The sequence below is a fragment of the Cetorhinus maximus genome, chromosome 14, assembly GCF_964194155.1.
Source record: "Cetorhinus maximus chromosome 14, sCetMax3.hap1.1, whole genome shotgun sequence".
NCBI lineage: Eukaryota > Metazoa > Chordata > Chondrichthyes > Lamniformes > Cetorhinidae > Cetorhinus > Cetorhinus maximus.
In genome coordinates this window covers 32,156,615-32,181,117 of record NC_135892.1, presented here as the reverse complement: position 1 = coordinate 32,181,117, position 24,503 = coordinate 32,156,615, and the positions used below count along the sequence as shown (strand labels likewise).

At 44.2% G+C, this 24,503-nt stretch overlaps 1 protein-coding gene across 2 annotated transcripts in view; it reads right to left on the bottom strand.

Moving 5' to 3' along the window:
- Positions 1–24,503, bottom strand: part of unc93a (unc-93 homolog A) — a 119,971-nt gene that overhangs the window by 38,873 nt on the left and 56,595 nt on the right. For both annotated transcript variants that reach the window (XM_078556754.1, XM_078556755.1), the window contains exons 4-6: positions 22,957–23,091; positions 14,024–14,235; positions 5,666–5,801 (exon numbers count right to left, since the gene is read on the bottom strand). In XM_078556754.1, the coding sequence (XP_078412880.1) occupies positions 5,666–5,801; positions 14,024–14,235; positions 22,957–23,091 (483 nt within the window). The remainder of the gene's footprint in view (positions 1–5,665; positions 5,802–14,023; positions 14,236–22,956; positions 23,092–24,503) is intronic.

The window sequence follows — 24,503 nt, the reverse complement described above, 5'->3', positions numbered from 1 at the left end:
GGTGGGATACCCGAGTGGTTGGAAGGAGCCAGCGAACTCCGATCACATGGCAGTGCATCAACTGGGGAAGTGGCACATGGGGCCTGTCCAAAAACATGGCGGGATGGGCCCATTTGCTGTTCCTGCCTCTCCAATAATGGTGTCTCTGGTCCATGCAGTCACATCCCTCGGTGCTGCTTCTCCACTACTCATACATCCAATATTATTGGGTCATGATTTCCATGGGTCTTATTTTACTTTTTCACTGGCTGCTGCCCTGGATTTAAGGTGGCAATGTATGCCCCAACTCTGCATTAGCCCCTTAATCTCCGACCTATGCCCCTCAGACTTAACCATCAGCTCCTGCCCCCTCCAATCTCTATGCCCCTCTCTGATCTGTGCCCCTCAACAGCCTCTTCCCCTCCAATCTTTGCCATTCAGCCTATAACTTTCTGAACTCCTGCCCTCCTTTGGTAGGCAGCTGCAAAATGGCTGACTTTCCACTTCGGAGCGACACCTCACTTCAACATCACCAGCTTTCAATAGTTGGGGATCTGACGGCTTGTGATCCCCGCTCGCCACTCACTTAATCCCAAAAGGTATGTTTTGTAGGCCAGAATTTTTAGCTCGTCAGACGGGCCTGCGCCCGACCCAAACGATGCACGATGACGTTGGGTGAGTGTCCCGATGTCATCGTGCACTCGCGCAATATTTCAGTCAGTGGGCGTGTGACGGACTCGGCAGCACACCTGCCGACTATTAAGACCATTATAGTTATAATTGAAAAAAAATTTTCACTGCCCATCCAACCTTACAATTGGCAGGCAGGCGAAAAAGCCAAGCGGCCTTTGCATTTTTTAGGAAACCTCATCAATGGGCGGAATGAGGTTTCCAACAGCAAATAAAAATTTTAACGTGCCTTTCCAGCACGTACCCATGCACATGTGTGGACTTGCACTCTCCCTCCCCCCCTACCCCCAGTTCACAGGCGGGATGTGGTTTCCAAAACCAAATAGTGATAAAAGTTTTAAAATTCAATTAATAACATGTCCCTGCTCATGTGACAGAGCCACATGAGGGGACATGTTTCATTTCATTTTTATTTTTTAAATTAATTTTTAAAATATCTCTTCATCTCCCTGAGGCAGCTCCGTGCCTCAGGGAGACTATGCAGCGTGAGCGAAGTTTGCACTCGGCCCGCTCGTACTCTGTCCCCTGCGTTTGACATTGTGCGGGCCTTAATTGGCCCGCCAGCGTGAAATTGTGGTGTGGTGCCGATCGTGGGCGGTGGTCGGCTTCCCACCTGCTCCCACTGAGCACCCCCGCCAAGGGCAAAATTCTGCCCTTGGTATGGGACTTGAATCTGGAACTTCTGGCCCAGCAGTAGGAACACTACCACTGTGCCACAAGACCTCCATGTTTATTTCTAAAATATCTCAAGGCAGAGAAATTAACATGTTAAATGAATTGCTGAGTAACTAGCTGATCCCTCATATCTCATGCTGTTTAATTAGACTGTCACAGTGGTAAGAAATCAGCAAAAAAGAAAGACTTGTTGAAATGTTATTTACAAAGAATTAGCTTAGTCCTTAGAATTGAGTGGAAGGATGTCTACTGTAAATATGTAATTTTAACTATATGAATGTTTATCTTTTGTTAAGTAAATTTGGTTGATATTTTAAACTTAACTGAGATCTAATCTGATGCTATGCTGCTTTTGAAGACTGGAGGGAGAACTCATAGGCCTAGAAATTCAATGGTGTTGCACCCGTTCATCCATTGCCAAATGGACATCCAACTATCCAATTCTATTAACTTGGCTAATTAAAATATTTAAATATAAGAGTCTAACTGCTGGTGTCAGATCCTTTTATGAAATTGGCTTGTTCCTGTGCCTGACTTGCTGCATGAGAAAGTTGACACAGGGGCTCATCCACTACATTCGGATTAGTTGCTTGTTTGTGCTTTTATGCTGTTGCTCAACTTTCCCACATTTTTCTTTCTGTTTTCTAACTTCAAAATCTTATTTTTTTTTTTTGCTGGTGCTACAATGCTTTTGGCTGCCTTCACAACACTTGTATAAAGTCATGGAAGGTCTTACAGTATAATAAAATAAAAGCAAAATACTGCGTATGCTGGAAATCTGAAAGAAAAACAAAAATAGCTGCAAAAACTCAGTAGGTCTGACAGCATCTGTGGAGAGGATAAAAACAGAATTACCTGGAAAAACTCAGCAAGTCTGGCAGCATCGGCGGAGAAGAAATCAGTCAACGTTTCGAGCCCTCATGGCCCTTCAGCAGAACTGAAGCATAGTTTCAACAAGGGAGAAATATAAATTGGTTTAAGGTGGGTGGGGGGGAAGAGACACATTGAGGGTGTGGTGTGAGCAGATAATCAAAAGATGTCAGAGACAAAAGGGTCAAAGAGGTGTTGAAGGTGGTGGTCTTTGTCTGAGAAAAGTGCTAATTAAGAATGCAAGACAAGATATTCAAAGTACAGCTCTAGTGGGGGTGGGGTGGAAAGACTAAAGGTTTTAGTTTTAGATTTAAAAATAATGGAAATAGGTGGGGAAAGAAGAATCTATATAAATTATTGAAAAAAAAGGCGGGTGGGGGGGGAAAAGAAACGGGGTGGGGATGGGGGGAGGGGGGTTTAAGATCTAAAGTTGTTGAATTCAATATTCAGCCCAGAAGGCTGTAAAGTGCCTAGTCGGAAGATGAGGTGCTGTTCCTCCAGTTTGCGTTGGGCTTCACTGGAACAATGCAGCAAGCCAAGGACAGACATGTGGGCAAGAGAACAGGGTGGAGTGTTAAAATGGCAAGCGACAGGGAGGTTTGGGTCTTTCTTGCGGACAGACCGCAGGTGTTCCGCAAAACGGTCGCCCAGTTTGCGTTTGGTCTCTCCAATGTAGAGGAGACCGCATTGGGAGCAACGAATGCAGTAGACTAAGTTAGGGGAAATGCAAGTGAAATGCTGCTTCACTTGAAAGGAGTGTTTGGGCCCTTGGACGGTGAGGAGAGAGGAAGTGAAGGAGCAGGTGTTGCATCTTCTGCGTGGGCATGGGGAGGTGCCATAAGTGGGGGTTGAGGAGTAGGGGGTGATGGAGGAGTGGACCAGGGTGTCCCGGAGGGAACGATCCCTACGGAATGCCGTCAAGGGGGGTGAAGGGAAGATGTGTTTGGTGGTGGCATCATGCTGGAGTTGGCGGAAATGGCGGAGGATGATCCTTTGAATGCGGAGGCTGGTGGGGTGATAAGTGAGGACAAGGGGGACCCTATCATGTTTCTGGGAAGGAGGAGAAGGCGTGAGGGAGGATGCGCGGGATATGGGCTGGACACGGTTGAGGGCCCTGTCAACGACCGTGGATGGAAAACCTCGGTTAAGGAAGAAGTAGGACATGTCAGAGGAGCTGTTTTTGAAGGTAGCGTCATCAGAACAGATGCGACGGAGGCGAAGGAACTGAGAGAATGGGATGGAGTCTTTACAGGAAGCGGGGTGTGAGGAGCTGTAGTCGAGGTAGCTGTGGGAGTCGGTAGGCTTGTAATGGATATTGGTGGACAGTCTATCATCAGAAATTGAGACAGAGAGGTCAAGGAAGGGAAGAGAAGTGTCAGGGATGGACCATGTGAAGATGATGGAGGGGTGGAGATTGGAAGCAAAATTAATAAATTTTTCCAGGTCCCGACGAGAGCATGAAGCAGCACCGAAGTAATCATCGATGTACCAGAGAAAGAGTTGTGGGAGGGGGCCGGAGTAGGACTGGAACAAGGAATGTTCCACATACCCCATAAAGAGACAGGCATAGCTGGGGCCCATGCGGGTACCCATAGCCACACCTTTTATTTGGAGGAAGTGAGAGGAGTTAAAGGAGAAATTGTTCAGTGTGAGAACAAGTTCAGCCAAACGGAGGAGAGTAGTGGTGGATGGGGATTGTTGGGGCCTCTGTTCAAGGAAGAAGCTAAGGGCCCTCAGACCATCCTGGTGGGGGATGGAGGTGTAGAGGGATTGGACATCCATGGTGAAGAGGAAGCGGTTGGGGCCAGGGAACTGGAAATTGTTGATGTGACGTAAGGTGTCAGAGGAATCATGGATGTAGGTGGGAAGGGACTGGACAAGGGGAGAGAGAAGGGAGTCAAGATAACGTTCCTCTGTGGAGAGGAACACAGTTAACGTTTCGAGTCCGTATGACTCATCATCAGAACTAAGAAATATAGAAATGAGGTGAAATATAAGCTGGTTGAGGGGGGTGGGACAGGTAGAACTGGTTTGAGGGCCAGTGATAGGTGGAGGCAAAGAAGAGATTGCCAAAGATGTCATAGACAAAAGGACAAAGGGGTGTTGACGGTGGTGATATTAGCTGAGGAATGTGCAAATGGTGACATTAAGGGTAGAAAGCAGGACAAGCAAGTGACAGATAGCCCTAGTGGGGGTGGGGTGGGGGGAAGGGATCAAAATAGGCTAAAATGTCGCTTGCCATTTCAACACACCACCCTGCTCTCATGCCCACATGTCCGTCCTTGGCCTGCTGCAATGTTCCAGTGAAGCTCAATGCAAACTGGAGGAACAGCACCTCATCTTCCGACTAGGCACTTTACAGCCTTCTGGACTTAATATTGAGTTCAACAACTTCAGATCATGAACTCTCTCCTCCATCCCCACCCTCTTTCCGATCCCCCCTTTTCCAATAATTTATAATTTTATTTATTTATTTATTATATATATTTTTTAATATATATTTTTCTTTTCCTACCTATTTCCATTATTTTTAAATGTATTTCCATCCATTGTTTTATCTCTACCTTTTAGCCTATTTCAATCCCTTCCCCCTACCCCACCCACTAGGGCTATCTGTACCTTGCTCGTCCTGCTTTCTACCCTTAATGTCATAATTAGCACATTCCTCAGCTAATTTCACCACCGTCAACACCCCTTTGTCCTTTTGTCTATGACATCTTTGGCAATCTCTTCTTTGCCTCCACCTATCACTGGCCCTCTATCCAGCTCTACCTGTCCCACCCCCCTCAACCAGCTTATATTTCACCTCATTTCTATTTTTCTAAGGTCTTATAGTGTTGCCTTTGGGGCTTGAGGATGAAGAAGATAGGAGAAAAAATATCTGGACAAAGAGGAAGGAGGAGGCATGTTCCATAACTTTGCTACCTTGAGGGATCAGCCTTTACCACCACCTGGGCAGAAAGAAGTCCAGCAGCAGGAGCATCATGAAGGGTAGCAAAAGCAGGAATCACATCAACCACCAGTGCCTCACCTGCCAAAGGACAGCTTACTAAAGAGTGCATCACCTGGATCATTCCTCTTGTCTCCAATATATCAACAGTCCAACAAACCTTATTGCCACCACCCATCCTACCACCATCTGATTATAGTCCTTCAGTCTTGCCTTCACTTCACTATGATTTTAATATGCTGCTTCAACCATTTGAACAGACTTATTTATGCAAAGCGGCCCTGCCTCTAGCATGCTCTTTTGGGGCATGATGGAATTTCTAGATTAGAGAGTTGTAGGATAAGTTCAATAGCTAAAAGTAACCATTTGGTAGCTTTGCCATTTGTTTTTTAGCTTACCTTGATCTTTTTTGCTGGAGACATTTGACGTGCTCTATAAAGCAGACTCAAACATTCCTTTGAGTTTTGGCATCTTTAAGGTAAAAAATCCAACTTAACTCACCAAAGGCGAACAATGGCATTCGTCCAGTATATCTTGACATCCTTCCAAAAATCATAGAGAAAATGGAATTTGAAGCACCAAAGCAAATCATGACATAACCAACAAATTGTATTCCAATCGTACAAGTGACATATGCCTGTGGGTAGAAAATAAAGAGTATGAGTATCTGTTATGTCTATATATTGTCACGTCGTGTCAATCAGAAAACACTCTCTTTAGCCCTACTTTTGTTTCCTACTTCCTAATCAATTACCAACCCATGTCACAAAGTTACCTCCATGGCTTTGATCCTGATCAGAACCTTATAAAATTCATTTTGGAAGACCATATAGACAACATTGTAACGAGGCTATGCCCCTTTATTTTTGAAAATATAATTTTTCAACTTTCAACTGCCTGGAACTTTTCAAATTGAACTGAGCCAAAGCAAACTGCTTAAAAATGCAAGGCCACATTCCATGGTGAACGTGAGAAACGAACAAACCACCCTCAGAGGAGTGTGGAGAGAAAGGCATTTCCTATAATCGAGATATCCATCAAAACTCGTACTGTCTAATGAAGAGACATTAAAAATGCAAAGTACTGGATATTGAAACGATGACTACCACAGACAGACACACCCAAAACCTCTTGGAAATACACAATGGGTGAAGTATTTCAAGGCAAGGCTGCCAGCCATTAGAGAGAAATTGCAAGTGACACAGGCAGTGTCCAGAAAGTTTTCAACAAAGGAAACAAGCTGAGGCTGTTTGCTTTCTCCCTCCCTTTCTCTTCTGGAATAACAGTGTCACCGGGTTTCAGAAGTAAACTCTACAAGAAACCTACCAGCGAACTGAGATCTTGTAATAATTGCAACATCTTCTACATCTGACCACATTCAAGAAACCAGCTAACTTTAATTGGCCACAGCATTTAAAATTGATGCCTCAATGACAATCAAAGGGCACATAATCATATATTCTTTTACTTTTTTTATTGAACTCTAATTTCCCTTATTTCTGATACCTATGTCTGTATGTCAACATGGTTTTGTGAAACTCTAACTTATTGGAGTTCTTTGAGGAAGTAACATGCGCAGTGGATGAAGGGGAACCAGTGGATGTACTGTACTTAGATTTCCAGAAGGCATTTGATAATGTGCCACATCAAAAGTTATTGTGGAAAATAAAAGCTCATGGTATAGGGGGTAACATATTGGCATGGATAAAAGATTGGCTGGCTAACAGGAAGCAGAGAGTAGGCATAAATGGGTCTTTTTCAGGTTGGCAAGATGTAACGAGAGGTGCCACAGGGATCAGTGCTGGGACCTCAACTGTTTACAATTTATATAAATGACTTAGATGAAGGGGTTGAAGGGTTGGTTGCCAAATTTGCTGATGACACAAAGACAGGTAGGAAAGTAAGTTGCGAAGAGGACATAAGGAGGCTACAAACAGATATAGATAGGTGAAGTAAGTGGGCAAAGAGCTGGCAGATGGTGTATGGTGTGGGAAAATGTGAAATTGCCCATTTCAGCAGGAAGAAAAAAAGAGAAGCATATTATCTAAATGGTGAGAGATTGCAGAGCTCTGAGATGAAAAGGGATCTGGGTATCCTAGTGTATGAATCACAAAAGGCTAGTATGCAAATACAGCAAGTAATTGGGAAAGTTAATAGAATTTTATCATTTATTGTGAAGGGAATTGAATATAAAAGTAGGGAGGTTATGCTTCAGTTGTACAGGGCACTTTTGAGACCACATTTGGAGTACTGTATACAGTATTGGTCACCTTATTTAAGGAAGCAGTTCAGAGAAGGTTTACCAGGCTAATACAATAAAAACTGCTGGAAAAACTCAGCAGGTCTGACAGCATCTGTGGAGAGGAAGACAGAGTTAACGCTTTGAGTTTGTATGACTCTTCATCAAAACTCTGATGAAGAGTCATACGGATTCGAAACGTTAACTCTGTCTTCCTCTCCACAGATGCTGTCAGACCTGCTGAGTTTTTCCAGCAGTTTTTGTTTTTGTTTCAGATTTCCAGCATCCACAGTATTTTGCTTTTACCAGGCTAATACCTGGAATGGATGGGTTTCTTATGAGGAAAGGTTGGACAGGCTAGGCTTGTATCCACAAGAGTTTAGAAGAGTAAGAGGCAACTTGATTGAACCATATAAGATCCTGAGGGGTCTTGACAGGGTTGATATGGAGGGGATGTTTCCTCTTGTGGAAAAATCTAGAACTAGAGGTCACTGTTTAAAAAATAAGAGGTCACTTATTTAAAACAGATGAGGAGAATTTTTTTCTCCCAGAGGATCGTGAGTCTTTGTAACTCTCTTCCTGAAAAGGTGGTGGAAGCAGAGTCTTTGAATATTTTTAAGGCAGAGGCGGATAGATTCTTGGGAAGCAAGAGGGTGATACGTTATCAGCGGTAGGTGGGATGCAGATTTGAGGTTACTACCAGATCAGCCATGATTTTAATAAATGGCAGAGCAGGCTCGAGGGGCTGAATGGCCTACTCCTGCTCCTTGTTCTTAGGTTCGATGTTTGTATGCGTGGGCCCTATTGACTGAATGAGGGCCAAATGCTTGATATCACCTTTTTATTATTTTTCTTATGTTTTGGGGTTAATAAACTTGTTCTTTATTCAACTCAAGAAAACCTTGTTTGATTGGCTCCTTATTGCTCACAGCTTAAATAATAAAATGCATTCTGATTTGGAAAAAGGCATATCCTGGAAAAAAAAGAAACTTGAATTTTTGTTGTGACCAACCAAGGAGGTAGAATAGAGGGCAGCCAGTTCATTCCTTCTCACCTGGTCATAACACCCATAGGTACTCAACTATCCACCATGCTAGTGACCTCCTCAAAAAATTCAACTATGCTAGCCAGACTCATTCACAAGTTCATGCTGACTCTGATCAGATCATAATCTGTCTTTGATAATAGATTCTAAAAACTTCCCTACAACTGATGTTGAACTGACAGGTCTGTAGCAACCTAATTTATCCCTCCTTCACTTCTTAAATAATAAAGTTGCACTTGCAATCTTCCAATTCTCAAATGTAGAGTGTTTTGGAAAATTATGGCTTAACACATCTTCAATTTATTCACCTGTTTTCTTTTTAATATTCCAGAGTTAAAACCATCAGATCCATGAGACTTGAATATCTTAAGTCCCATTATTTTCTCTATTACCTTTTTTGACTTGTAATAAATCCACTAGCTTCATCCCCAGGGCTAAAAATTTGATAGTGTTGGTTTTTGGGTGAGGGGATTGTGATGCGTGACTACTCTGCATCTGGTCAAGGTAATGCAAGCGTCACCGCAAACATCATACTGCCTGCTCTCACAATCATTGTACTGTACAGCCCAGTGTGAAACACTTGGCACAGTAACCAGTGTGTGCGTGATTAGCATGAGTTTCAGCTAGCCTGCATTTCTTAAAGGCAGCCTGCAAATCTGAAGAAGAAGTGCATTCTGGCTATAGCAGCTGGTAGAATCATTTGAAATTGTGTGTTCAGGGAGGAGTAAGCACTCCAATGGAGTAAAAGGTCAGAGAGAGATGGTTTCCAAGTTCTCTGATGTGGCATTGGAGGCCTTAGCCAAGAAGATGGCAAGGAAGAAAGAGGTCTTGTTTCCACAAGTGTGTGGGGGGGGGGGGGGGGGGGTGGGGGAGCACTTCAAGGCATACACTATGAAGGGAATAGTAGAAGGTAGCCATAGAGGCAATACAAGGAGTCTGGTTCCGAGGATCTGGCTGAAGTGCCATAAAAAGTTCATTGATCTCATGTGAGTGGTGAAGGTCAGTGAACACCTCTTAAAATGCCATATCTTCCCCTCATTCCCCACCCCACATCAATAACCTCCCACACTGCTCAATGCATCACACCCCTTTATTCACCCAGCAGCAAACTCTAGCAATCAGGACTCATGCTTAACATTTAGATGCTCCACTTAACTCTCACACTCTTACCATTGCTGCAAACCTCACACCCACATCTTACAGCTTCCATATATTGCCAGCTGATCAGCTATGGCACATTACACAAACACATTGCACATACTTACTGACACTCCTCTCTCTCTTACAGGACAAGGTCACACACAATAGGAGACAGCAGCAGAGAATTAGCAGGGGGCAAGCACATCTGCATCTCCTGAGCCCCTTGAAACAGACAGTGCTGTGAATGAAATGAAAAATCCCAGAAACCCAAACAAACGTAAACTTTCATTGTTACCTATACCCACTTCAGGGGTGCTAACATAGCATCTTTCACAACCTTAGGACATCTCAAATCACTTTACAGCCAATGAAGTATTTTTAAGTGTAATCACTGTTGTAATATAGGAAACAAAGCAACCAATTTATGCACAGCAAAGTCCCACAAACAGCAATAAGCTAATGATGAGATAATCAGAAATTGGCAGTTATCATGGGTTGCAGACTGGGAGCTTGTGCAGAGGTGGCCATGATCATGGCTGCAGATCATGGGAAGCAGGTGTCAGCAGTGATCATGGGCAGTAGGTGGGCTTCTGGGGTATTGGCCATGATTATAGGCTGTGGATCGAGAAGGCAGCCAGCAGTGATCATGGGCTGCAGATTGGGGCTTGGGGAGGCAAGGTCGCTGATCATGTAGGGGCTAGAAAGGATGCAATCAGCTGAAGTGAGACAAATTGTTTTCAATGTAGGTAAATGAGAGATCATCCGCTTTGAACCTAAAAAGTAGAGAACAAGGTACTTTCTAAATTGTGAAAATCTAGAAACAGTGGAGGTCCAAAGAGACTTCTCGGCCCAGATATCATTGGTCGTTGAAATGCCATGAACCGATAAAGAAAATAATCAAAAAGGTTAGTGGAATGCTGGCCTTCATATCTAGCAGACTAGAATACCAGAGAGTTGAAATCATGCTTCAGCTACACAAGCCTGGTTAGACCACACCTTGGGGAGGATTTTCCCCTCGTCTGGTGGGCGTGGCGGGTGGGCCCGGGACCATCCGCGAAACAGTCCGTTGCCCACGATCGGGCCCCAACCGCGATTTCATGATGGCCGGCCAGTTAACGGCCAGCCAGCATGAAACACGTGCTGGTAGCCTCAGCAGTGCTGGGGTGGGGGCAGGAGCAGCATGAGCACTGAAGTTTGCACATGCATTGGCGTGCGCTCACTGAAAGCTCCCTGAAGGCACAGAGCTGCCTCAGGGAGCTGAAAATTTTTGAAATGAGAACTAAAGATTCGAAAAATAAGGAAAACATGTCCCAACATGTGACTCTGCCACATGAACTTTCACATGTGAAAAATGAATTTAAAAATTTTTCATTGCTTTCTCAGTCATTGTTGGAAACCTCATCCCACCCATGAGTGAGGTTTCGCAAAAAATGCAAAGGCTGCCTGGGAAGGCAAGGTTGGACGGGCAGCGAAAAATTCAATTTAATTAATTGATTAATGAGCTTAATAGCCCTCTTAATTGTTGGCGGGCGCGCTGCTGACTCTTGCACGTCCCCGCTGACAGAAATATCGTGCGAGTGCGCAAGTATGTCGGGACGCTTGCCCCACATCATCACACGCTATTTCACGCTCATGTGTGTCAGGCGCCCCTGGAGAACTTTAAACAGTTCTCGACATTGCATCTTAGGAGGGATACATTAGCCTTGGAGGGAGTGCATTGTAGGTATGCCAAAAAGACACCTGGACTCCAAGGATTAAATTAACAGGAGACCCTGCACCAATTTGTGTTATATTCCCTGGAATATAGAAGGTTAAGGGGCGATTTGATCAAAGCTTTCAAGATATTACGGGGAATAAGTAGAGTAGATAGAGAGGAATTATTTCCATAAATTGGACAGTTTAGGACTAACGGGCATAGTCAAAAATTAGAGCAAGGCCTTTCAGGAGCAAAATTAGGAAACACTGCTACACTCAAAGGCTGGTAGAGCGTTGGAACGCTCTTCTGCAAATGGCAATTGATGCTAGGTCAATTGTACATTTTAAACCTGAGGTTGCTAGATTTTTGTTTTCTAAAGGTATTCAGAGATATGGGATAAAGGCAGATATATGGAGTTGTGTAACAGATCAGCCATAATCTCAATGAATGGTGGCAGATCAGGTTCAAGGCATTAAATGGCCTATTCTGCTTCCTGTGGGATGAACCAGAATTAGTTAATAATCTGATGGTGTAAGAACATCTTGCAAATAATGAGCATAACATTACTGAATTTGATATTAGGTTTGAGAGGTTGAGTCACGACCCGAGGTTTTGGTTTAAGTATTCATTGAGAACCATGCCCATGTCTTGCACCTCCACACACGTTACCTTTTGGTGCTAAAACTAACTGGCCCTACTGTTTCCCCTTCGTCTTTATGTATTTATAAAACATCTTTGGGTTTTCCTTAATTTTAATTGTCATTATTTTTTCTTGCCCTTTCTTTGCTTTCCTAACATCCTTTTTAATTTCATCCCGGCACTTTCCATATTCGATCATTTCTGCAGTACCGAACTATTGGCATCTGACATAAGCTTTCTTTTTTTTTTGCCTTATCCTACTCTGTATGCTTTTTGACATTCAGAGGTGTCTAAATTTGTGAGTTTCATGCGTTTTCTTTGTGGGAACTCTCTTTAGATCTTCTTGAATATCCACTTTGCCAAGTCACATCTCAGTTTGTTAAAACTGACCTTTCTGCAATTTAAACCTAACTGAGTTACGATCATGCAGATGCAGCATGCAGTTAAGAAGGCAACTGGTATGTTGGCCTTCATTGCGAGAGGATTTGAGTACAGGAGCAAGAATGACTTACTGCAGCTATACAGGGCCATGGTGAGACCACACCTGGAGTAATGTGTGCAGCTTTGGTCTCCTTACCTAAGAAAGGATATACTTGTCATAAAGGGAGTGCAGCGAAGGTTCACCAGACTGATTTCTGGGATGGCAGGATTGTCGTATGAGGAGAGATTGGACTGACTAGGCCTGTATTCACTGAAGTTTAGAAGAATGAGAGGGGATCTCATTGAAACATATAAAATTCTGACAGGGATGGACAGACTGGATGCAGGGATGATGTTTCCTCTAGCTGGGGTGGTCTAGAACAAGGGGCCTCAATCTCAGGATATGAGATAGGCCATTTAGGACTGAGATGAGGAGAAACTTCTTCATTCAGAGGGTGGTGAACCTGTGGAACTCTCGACCACAGAAGGCTGTGGAGGCCAAGTCACTGAATATATTTAAGAAGGAAATAGATATATTTCTAGGCTCTAAAGGTGTCAAGGGGAAGAGAGCGGGAGTATGGCGCTGAGATAGAGGATCAGCCATGATCATATTGAATAGCGGAGCAGGCTCAAAGAGCCGAATGACCTACTCCTGCTTCTATTTTTCTATGTTTCTAATTGCACAAAAAATGATCTCCCACTGATATCCTTTCCACCTGCGCAGGTTCGTTCCCTAAAATGAAGTTCAGAAGTGTCCTTCCTCTTGTTAGGCTTGCTATGTACTGGTTAAAAAAGTTCTCCTGAATACACTTCAAGAATTCTGCATGTTCTGTATGTTTTACAATGAATTTACCCCAGTTAATATTAGGTAATTTCTACACTTTTCAGCAATTTGCCTACATATTTACTCTCCCATCTCCCTCTGACTGTTCATGGTCTACAGTATACTCCCAGCAGCGTGATTGCTCTTTTTTTTGTTCCTCAGTTTAACCCATATGATTTCATTTGATGCTCCTTCTAATCATATCATCCATACTCACAGGGATAATGTTTTTTAAAACCATTATGGCAACCCCACCTACATTTTTATCCCTCTCTATATCCTGTTTGCAGCAAACCCTGTAATCACAAATGTGTTGCCATTCCTGCTCATCCTTAGGCTATGTTTCAGCAATAGCCATGATATTCCACTTTCAAGTGTCTATCTGTGTCCTCAGCTCATCTGCCTTATTCACTGACTCCTTGTATTGAAGTATATACGAGTAATCACTGCAAAACTCCTCTGTTATCTATTTCTTCACTTTGATTTCTCAATCTTCCATACTTGCTTATTAATTTTCTTCCTTCTATTTCCAGTTTTGTTTCTCTCCCTTCTGAATCTATGCTCAGGTTCCCATACCCACTGCCAAACTAGTTTAAATCCTCCCCAACAGCAAATCTCCCTGTCAAGACATTGGTCCCACTTGAGCTGCTATTGATACGACTTGTACAAACCCCACCTCCCCCAAAACCGGTCCCAATACCCAAAAATTTAAAACCCTTCATTCTGAGTCTTTCTAGCTATTCATTCAGCTGCACTATCCTATTTTTGTACTCACTAGTATGTGACACTGGGAGTAATCTGGAGATTAATACCTTTGTGGATATTTTTATAATCATAAAAGCTTTTAGAATTCTTACCTTAGTATAATCACCAGCCAGGAAGCCCTGTTCAAATCCACTGTACATTGTCATGACGATGAGTAGACATTGGCGCACGTCCTTTAATTGTGTAAAGGTAGCCACGAAGGTAGACAATACGTTTATTTCCTTCCTTTTAAACTGCTTTCCGTCCTGCTCATTGAGATGATCCAGAAAAAAAGCAACAAGGAGTACTCCACCTATACCAACACCTACAGGAAGTACAAGGCAGTACTGGAACAAGCAGTCGCAAAATCAGGGACCCTTCTCTTCAGGGCTTTATAAGCTTTTCTAAGTGAGTGTTAAATCATAGGGCAGAATTTCCTGCCTGCTGGGCAGGTGGGCCCGACCCAATCTCCGGCGGGTGGGGAGCCAATCCCCACCGGAGAAGCGGGCCCCGCCGCCATTTTACGTGGGTGGGCCAATTAAGGCCCGCCCAGCGTGACGTCCGGTGGGAAGTGCTATGCGCTTCCTGTGCAGGCGGGGGGATTCCCCAAAAGTGAGAGTGCGCTCTTTTGCGCATGCGCACAAAAGAGCGCACATCTTCCTGAGGCCAAGTGCTGCCTCAGGGAGATCGCTTACACTCTGAAGAATTTTAAAAATAGAAAAAAATAAATTCCCTAACATGTCACATGAGATGGGACATGTTCATAATGTACATACTAACTTTATTCAAATTTTTAAAACCCTGCATAAAACCTCATCCCACCAGTGGATGAGGTTTCATGTTTTCTTTATTTGCCGCCGGGGCTCCTGGCCTGCCCGCCAACCTTAAGGTTGGATGGGCAGGTCCTATAATTGTTTTGATGATCCTGTCACTGGCCTCAATTGGCCATTGACAGGTTGGCGGGCGGACAGCTGACTTTGCTGCAGGCCCGCCTTCCTGAAAATTTAAATGGGGCGGGATGACGTCAGGAGTTCCGCCCAACGTCATCTCACATCATTTTACGCATCGGCTAGTGGGCCCCGCCCCTGCTCGCTGACAGCAAAATTTTGCCCATAGAGAGTGAAATGGTTGGGGAGAATAGTTGTCCAGTAGAGTTTCTAAGTAACTCCTTCAGAATGTGCAATGATTTTCCACACGTCCATCATATATACGGGGTCTGGATTTTTGCGTCTCATGGGGTTGAAAATGGAGGTGGCCAGCATGCCAGTTTCCCGATGCCATTCTCAGCACTGGCCATGCTCACCACGGCAGGGGAAGGCTGGCCCTGTGATCCTAACTGATCCCTGGTTAACGTCAATTAATCTGGTTAAAGAACTCATTAAGAACTCGTAAATGGGGAATGTGATTTTCACAGGGGCGCACATGCTGGCAGAACAGATGAAGAGAGGCAGTTACAAAGTGGGGAGCCAGTCATGGGTTGAAAAAGTAGGGAGCCATTACTGGGGCCCCATAACAGAGTGAATGATGCATAGGGGGCTTGACCAATGATAAACAGGTACCTTTGGCACAGCACAGGAGACAGAGAGGGTTTGCAGTAAGCATCAGATAGTACTTCGGCTCATCACCCCCTGGCATCGCAGGACATGAGTAAAGGGTAAGGCTGCCAAGGACAATTGGATTACCAAATGACCACAAGGAAGGCAGCAGCTGGCAATGGGGACATGACTCTCAGATTATGGGCCCAATGGCGTTGAGGAGCAACACTCTCTATAGAAAAGCTGGAGCCTCAGGTATCAAGAGGGCAGGGGAGTGGGAAAAGGGGCTGGAAGGAGTTGGAGGCCATACCCTCAGCATAGAACCTACTGACAAAGAAGGAGCTACCTGGAGATGGTCGAGAACCAGTGCCACAGGAAACTGCGACTCTTCAGGCAGATGGTCACAGTTCTTTGTGCACTCTTCACCAGAGACACACACCTAGCAGCACAGGTACTCTGCATACTCTGCCATCAGCTGTCAAAGTCACTGTAGCTGTGAATTGCTTTACTTTTAGGTTCTTTCAAGAATTAGCTGCAGACTTTGGTAGCATTGCACAAACTGCAGCATATCACTGCATTTCCCAGGTCACTGATAGCCCATTTGCCAGAGATAGACAGTATATTCAGCTCAGAACAGACGCGGCCTTGCAGAGACAGAGGGTATTGGGTTTCATTGCCATTGCTGGATTCCCCCAGGTACAGGACACCACTGATTGTGCCCATGTGGCTACCAAGGCACCCGGCGACTGTGTACTCAGATTCATCAACAGAAAGGGGTTCTTCTCCCTCAACATTCAGCTGGTCTGTGACCACAACAAGAGCTTCCTCTATAAGTGCACTCACTTTCCTGACAGTTGCCATGATTCCTTCATTCTCTACAACCCAGGCTGCTGCAGTTCTTCACTCCAACCTCCAAAGTCTCTCGGTGGAGCCTAGGGAACAAGGTATTTCCCTTGGAGAGATGGTTACTCATCCCTCTTCAAAAGTCCCAGACAAAGTCATGGAGGGCTAAGGTACCCCTTGGGACACCTTGTTGAGGGGTGGGGGGGGAGTCAGGTGCCTTTTTCAGGAGGTAAAGTACCCTTTGGAGTTGTTAAAGGGTAGGCACGAATGTGTGTAAAAAGTGCATAAACTCATTAACTGTCAAACTCTTTGGAAGCATCCAGAGACCTGTCAAAATCAACTGTCAAGGGTACCTGTTAAGCGGACCTGGCAAAAGTGTCAAGAGGAGCTGTCAAAAGTGTCAAGTGGACCTGTCAAGAAGACCCGTCAAGAGAAACTGTCATATGTGTCAATAGGAATTGTCAAAGGGGAGCTGTCAAGCTGTCAAGACATTTAAAAGTCCTGCATTTTAAATCGTTGAAAAAAATATCTGAAGTGTAAAAAAATCATTGCTTGATGTTTTACTCTGTCTGTTGACAAAGACTGAGAGCTTCCATTACTGAATTACTGCTGTATGATTAGTTTTACAACCATCCATTATCACAATCAGATGCCTGCCATTTCAGTTTGATTAACAGATACAAATGGGACTATGAATTCCAATGCTTGTTGTTATAAGGCTTTTTATGGTTGAAGGAATGTACATGTCCAAATGGGTTTTTATGAGTGAGTGTTTTTTTAAAATATAGTGAAGTTTGCAATAGACACATAGAACTCTATTTTATAAAACTTTATCTCATCTCTGCATGGGTCCCTGGGTCTGCCCATGGTGAATACTTTTTCGATTCCTTCACCCCACCCCACCCCACTAGGGCTATCTGTACCTTGCTTGTCTTGCTTTCTACCCTTAATTAGCACATTCCTCAGATAATATCACCACCTTCAACACCTCTTTGTCCTTTTGTCTGTGACATCTTTTGGTTATCTCCACCTATCACTGGCCGTCTATCCAACTCTACTTGTCCCACCCTCCTTAAACTAGCTTATATTTCACCTCTATTCTATTTTTACTTAGTTCTGTTGAAGGGTCATTCGGACTCGAAACGTTAACTGTGCTCCTTTCCACAGATGCTGCTAGACCTGCTGAGTTTTTCCAGGTATTTTTGTTTTTGTTTTGGATTTCCAGCATCCGCAGTTTTTTGCTTTTATCTTAGTGAATACTGGGTGAGTTGGCATGGTGGGTGTAAGGGCAAAGGATGGTGGGTGGGGGCATACATTGGCATAGCTGGCACTAAGTTGGCATAGAGGGTCATGATGATGCATATAGGGGCAAAAGTTGGCATGGAAGGTTTGAGGGGGCTGTGGAGGCAGGTACACTGGTATAACTGGGCATGGAGGGCATGAGGGGCTATGGCAGGTGGTTATGGGTCTTGAGGTGGTACAGGTTGGTATGGATCAGGCATGAGGAGTCTGTAAGGGATGAGGGCTGGAGGGATATTTTATGATTTTTAAAAAATCTTTTGGATATAGTGCTCGAGTCCCAAGACAGACCATCCGCCCAGCCCACCCCTGCATCTAGCCCATCCTCCACACCACGTCTGTGGTCACCCAACCCAACTTCTCATGTAGCCCACCCCCCAACCAAAAACTGATGTCTAGGCAGCCATTTTTAAAGGTCAGGCTCATGAAGCTGAGAATTCGCCTGACTCTGTGTGCCCGACTCACAGACAAAAATTCAAGCCTATATCTCAAAAATTAATGGATAGGTTTCAGTGAAACTTGGTACATATGTAGGGTATGGCACGAAGAAGAGCTGATTAGTTTTTGGCAAAGAAGATCCTGTTTCTTTTAAGGATTTATAACTTTGGAAGATAGGGTGAATGGACCTTTTTTCTTTTAGAGTGTTCTGGATTGTTTTATTTAGAATGTGGATTGTTTTAGAATGCTGTGGAATGTCTCAGCTGCTGTGGTGGAATCAGGGCCAGGCAGAGAAATCACTGGCCCTGATGCTTCTCCTATTTCCAGGTCCCTTATTCCTCTCCCCCACGCCCCAACTTTGACCCTCCCCCTCAATCATACATGATATCGTTTCCCTTTCATCAAACAATCACAGAAAATCCCAGTAAAATGATGACGCCCATTGTTGGCATTTGGTTAAACATGTTGCCTGCTATATATGCAGCATGGGTCATTAATATTAAGGACAGCAATGATATAATGCAGTGTTAATTTGTATGCATCCTATAGCTGATCCCATTGTGACTGTTAAACAAACCAGAGGGCAAATTTTACTTGAACATCATCGTGCAATATTGCTAATTTGATAGGTAATATCCCATTAGTTATTTGTAACAATATACAGATGATAACACCAATTTCTGTGACTGCCTCAACCCTCATTAACATATTCTGCACATTGCACCATATGCACATGGTGACAGTAAATTCATATTTTGGGGAAAGATTCAATACTTGCAACCCAGCTAAACTGCACAAGATCTTTTCCATTCTATAGAATGAGAAGACAACTTTCTTCTGCCTGGGCGCATGATATTATTCAATGTAATCATTTCATACGGGGGTGTAATTGGATTCTATTTTATCAGTAATCATACAAGGTAGAAAGATCAAATGACTCCTGAGCAATAAAGTAGAATGATTGAACAAGATAGGTCTTCACTGTCAGTGAGAAGCATTGGAGCCCTCAGGTGTCTCTGTGTGACACAACCATTACGAGGCCAGAGAACAAAGAGTGAATGGTTCTGTTGTTAAAGCCAAGCATTCATAATGAGGCCATATAGAAAAACAGATGTCTGGCCACCGGTTCAGTCTGCTTTGTTGATAGAGTTACCAGATGGCCTCTACCCAGAAGAAGGCAGCATTGTGCAGTAGGGATGCCTCTCTGTACAGCATCTTTCCCCTCCACCTCCATTTCCCCTTCTCTCTTACCTCCTGCGCTCTCTCTAATGAGTTATTTTGTTCCAGGGCCTCACTGTCCTCAAAATCTGCATCTCTCTGGAGTGTTGTGTTTTGGACAATGCAGCAGACCACCACAAACACCATGACCCTTGCAGGAGGGTATTGAATGGTGCCAACTGACTGGTCATACCATTGGAATTGCACTTTCAGATGTCGTAGTTGGCCTTGTGAGCAGGTGACATTGGTTGTATCGTTTCTGTGCCTCTGTCTGGGCCTCTCGTAGAGAGGTCAGTAGCCATCTCTTCAAGGGATATCCCCTGTCTCCTAGGATCCATTACATACACTTTGGAGCTAGAGTGAAGATGTGAGGCAGCCTATACTGCCAGAGGATAAAGGAGTCATGCCAGCTGCCAGGAAAGCGAACATGTATGTGAAGGAAGCTCTTATGGTTGCAGACTAATTGAACATTGAGAGAATGGAAATCTATAGAACCATCCTTCCTATTGATTGACCTCACTGGCCAATCGTTTGTTGCCTTGATGGCCACATGGGTGCAATCAATGATATCCTGCACCTGGGGAATCCTACAATGGCAGCAAAATCAGTGACAGTGAGGTTGCATCTGTTGTGAAATGAATGCACTGCCCTGCCCTGGCAAAGCAGGCATCAGTGTCCTGTGAAATCCTGCAGCTGCTTGTGAAATCCTACTAAGGTCTATAGCTGATCCTTGGAAGGACACAGAAGAGAAGAAGTTCAAGTGCACAGTACTTTGATGGCTACTGGCAGGGCATGGCAACCAGGTGTCTGTGACCACCTGGCTGGAGAGTCGCAGTTTCCTGCGGCAGTGAGTCTCCGTCATCTCCAGGTAGCTCCATCTTTGGTGATAAATTCTGTGGTGAGGGTAGGGCCCCCATAGCCTTCCTGCCCATCTTTCATTTCCCATGCCCTCCTGCTGCTCAGGGTTCTCCCCTTCCTGCAGAGGGTGTTGCTTTGCATTGTCACTGGGTCCAAAATCTGACAGTCCTGCCTCCATTTTCAGCCACAACCTTCCTTTTGGATAAGCGGCCACCCAATTACCCTTGGCAGTCTTTTCTCTAGTTCTTCTGCCCCACGATGCCAGAGGGTGACGATCCCATGCAATGCCTGAGTACTGAATGGGCACTCTGTGCATCACCAGTGTAGCGCCAATACCCTTACCCTTAACCTCCTTACCAAACGCCAAGTTCCCTTTTGCCCTGCTGACCCTTTTGGAGTGATTCCTTGGGACGGAAACAACTTGGTATACCCACCTCCCTTCTGCAAATCTGGAATAGACACCTCCTGAAACCTGTGCACAGTACTCAAAATTCCACCTCCCCCCAAAAAAAAATCTCTTAACAAGCTTTTAAATACTTTAGTTGGTATCAATGGGTAGAAGAGCAGGACACTCCTCCTGCCCTCTGCCCACCCTGGTTAATATTGCTGGTCACACGCCCTCGCCTTCATCACCTGGTTTAGGGGGCAGGGAGCAAAATGTCAGCCCACAGTGTCAGGTATCTATATTGGAGGTAACAAGACTGACTTTGGAAGGAGATAACAAACAACACTGTAAGCAGATGCTTATGCAAGGGTTGAAGAGACAGCACAGATAAAGCAAAGGGATATAATGTCCTAGAAGCTATAATTCAAGGGATAGGTAACCTTAACTGGAGCTGTGACAAGGAACCCAGAATGTTCTGTTGTCTTAAGTGCCAGAGTAATGCTAATGCAGAAGTAAAGTGACTGAGGGGGTGACCTTATGAGTCTTTAAAATTATGTAGGAGTTTGGCAAGTTAAATGCAGAGTTTATGCTTTCTCTTGTGAAGGAGACCAAAACTTGGGGCCATGAATATAAGATGGTCATCAATAAATCCAGTGGGGAATTAGGAGAAACTTCTTTATCCAAAAATGACAAGAATGTGAAACTTGCTACCACAAGGAATAGTTGAGGAGAATTGCATTTATAATTTAAGAGGGTGGGGGATTAGTTGGGGTAAGGGATTTGGGGGCTAGTTGGGGAATCCAGTGGGGAGTTGGGTGGTCAAGGGAGGGTGCAGGGAAATGGGGTGGGGGGAGGTAGTTGGGAGGGATGGGGGCTAGTCAGGGCAGTGGGGAGTAGTCAGGGGGGTTGGTGGGTGGGGGGGGGGGGTGTTTCAGTCCCATATTTATCCAGGAGTTGAAGTGGTTTAAATCCTTCTAACTTCTCCTGGGTAACTATTCTAGTAAGAGGGTCAGAACCATCCAAAGTCTCGGATTCAAATCAGAGTTTTGTACGGTGTTAGGTGCAGGGTAACTGGCCAACGGAAGTTTAAACTTCCCAGTCAATTCCTGTGCAGTCTTTGAATGGGGATTTCCGGGAGATCCCCAGGGTACAACCCTCGGGAAACGGAAGGTGGGACATGGTCCTGGACATGCACTTTTGCACACATTATGACTGAGAAAGTGGTTCTTTGAGAACTAGGTACAGAGAATGATCCCTGGGTCAGTACTGGTAAGCCCAAGGCAATATTGTGTCTCTGGTCTCATATGAAAGAGATGAGCTGCAGGTGACATTTGGGCACCTACAGGTACCTCACCAGCAAAGAAGATTTCAACATAGCAGCCTGCAGGTATTTCCTAAGGGACAGCAGGAATATAATTGGGAGGGAGAAGGGGTTATTGGGAGAAAGGGTAATTGGGAGATGGGGGAAGCAATCAGGAGGGAGGCAGCTATCTTGAGAGGGCGATTGAGAAGCAACTGTGCAAAGACCAGCAACTATCTTTGGTGCTGCAGTGGAACTGGCAGGAACACCCCTGCACCTTCTGGCTCAATGTTCAGGTAAATATATTTTACAAAATTTAACTTTTTGGTGGTGGTCTACAGCATTCCCTTTAAGGCTCCATTTAGGCCATGCGTCACTACCCACCATGCGTCACTACCCACAGCCAACCTGGCGCCAGTGTTCAGAGCAGTCCAATGCTGAAAAGCAGCTTTTAGGCACTCTGCACATGCAAAAAGGGAGCCTATTTCCTTTGTGGGCCTGGATGCCTCTTTGTCTGCCTTTATTAATATGATGGGGATGCTATGCTGTTCCATTATGTTCATCCATGCTCCATCCATTGTATTGGATGGTGGCACCAAAATATTACATAAATCTGGAACATGATTGCAGCAATCTTCCTTTGTTACTCCATTTCAACAAAGTACAAAAAAGGTCCTGTCCAGTCCAATCTAATAGTTTGTAACAACAAATTGTTTTAATTTCTCCTAACTCCTATATGAATGAAATGAAAATGAGCATTAAAAGAAATAAGAGAACAAAGAGATGTGCATTGTAGTTTGCAAGTGGATCCAAACAAACTTTTAACTTTGTTATGTTATTAGCAGACAATGCTTTGTTTCCCAGTCATGTTACAATGAAACCTACAAAGGTACCTCTTTCAGAGGCAGTGTGGTAATATAAACAAAGTAGTGTGCATGCCTATGGAAGCAATTGTTAATGACTGGTATATCCTTTTCTTCCACCGTATTATTTCAGGGAGATTTGGGCAAAGCCTCAGCCCACAGCAGAGAAAATCAAACCTTTATGAGTTCTCACTAATAGTAAATATTGTGGAAAAATGAGTACAACTAAAGTACACATGGTATGAACTAACATAAACAGAACCTTGAGATTGATATTGTTAGATTTGCTGCAAATAATTATTCTTACCAGTATAAACTCCTGAGAGTGTGTAGATTACGGACATTGAATGTTGGGTAGATGTTACATTGCGAGCGGTCTTCAAGTCGTATTGTGGGCAATTGTTGGGTCCACAGTATGATATAATCTCATCAGTGATGTTAGCTGAAACCAAAGAATGTGTTTTACTAGATGACAGAGCACAAATACACATTTTGTTGCAGGATCCCAACTTTCTTTGTTATTAGGTCATTACATATTGACAAGGGAGTATCAGTAATTTGGAATATTCTCATCAGATTTATTATAATCTACATAAATTACAAATACATTCACAGTTTGCAACTCAAATATAGTTGAAGAAGTTAAATTAATATTGTGATGTAAATATGACTTTTTGATGTGTTCATTTCTTTGGAGGCTTATTTGCTACATAGGAAAAGATTGCACCTATAATCTGGCTTCAATATAACTTTAAAAGACTGAATGCAATTAGACCTATCAGTGATTAGGACAATTGTTAGCAACTTTAGCCAAAATTACACCAAGGGCCCTGATCTTGCAGAGAGCAGATTCATAAGCCTAGAAATTCAGCCATGCCCGAAAATACAAAATTGATGCTGGGACTTCATTCTGTTGGATCAGACATGCAGCCAGTGCTGTGCCTTCTGCTTATTTGTTGTGCGCCTGTTTGGGGTGGTGGGAAATCGGGTGCCTCTGACGTCACTTAAAGGTAGCCAGCACCTCTTAAAGAGATTGTAAACTGGCTGCAAACAGAAAGGAATGCTTATGAAGATTGAAATAACTGCAAGACCTGTGGATTGAATGTCTAGGGCTTTCCAATGTTACTTTGGAGGCCCTAACCCAAGCAGTGGACAAGAACTGGACAATTTTGTTTGCTCAGGGTGGAACCAGAAATAGCAAGCCTGAGAGAAAACAGTGTGGGAGGCCGACAGGTAAAAGCAGTGTAAGAGATGGAAGAGATTCAGTGAGAGTGGAGGGAGCAAACCTGAGGGAAAACAAAGCAAGAGACTAATAGATACAAGTGGCAGCAGGGAATTAAGGCAGCATCGCAGATGCACTCCTCCATCTCTCATGCCAACGGTGGGAATCGTGGCTGGCGGGGGTGAAAGATATGGTGAGATTTTTAAAATCGGTTTTCCAACATCGGGAAATGAGGTCAGAATCTTGTTCCCATAGCTTTCATGGCGGGTTAACGGGGATCGACTTTCCTGCTGATGTACTTCAGGAACCCTTTTTGTACATCATGAATGCTCATTAAAACCCCAACTGACCAGAATCCTGTTCCATTGTTAAATTTTCCACCCCGCCAGCAGGAATTTAAATGGTTCTGTTTCATGACTCAAAATACATGGTGTGCACCTGACAAGGGAGTCTTCCAGGACTCACCGGTCACTCAACACTGCCTGCACCATTCCCGATGGCTGCTCTCGGGTGCCGGGAGACAAGCAGGAGATGGCATGCTTGGGAAGGGGAGAGATTCAGGGCATGAAGTGGGGGTGGAAGTCTGCAAGGGGATTTGAAGGCATGAAGGGAGGGTAGAGGACATGGATTGA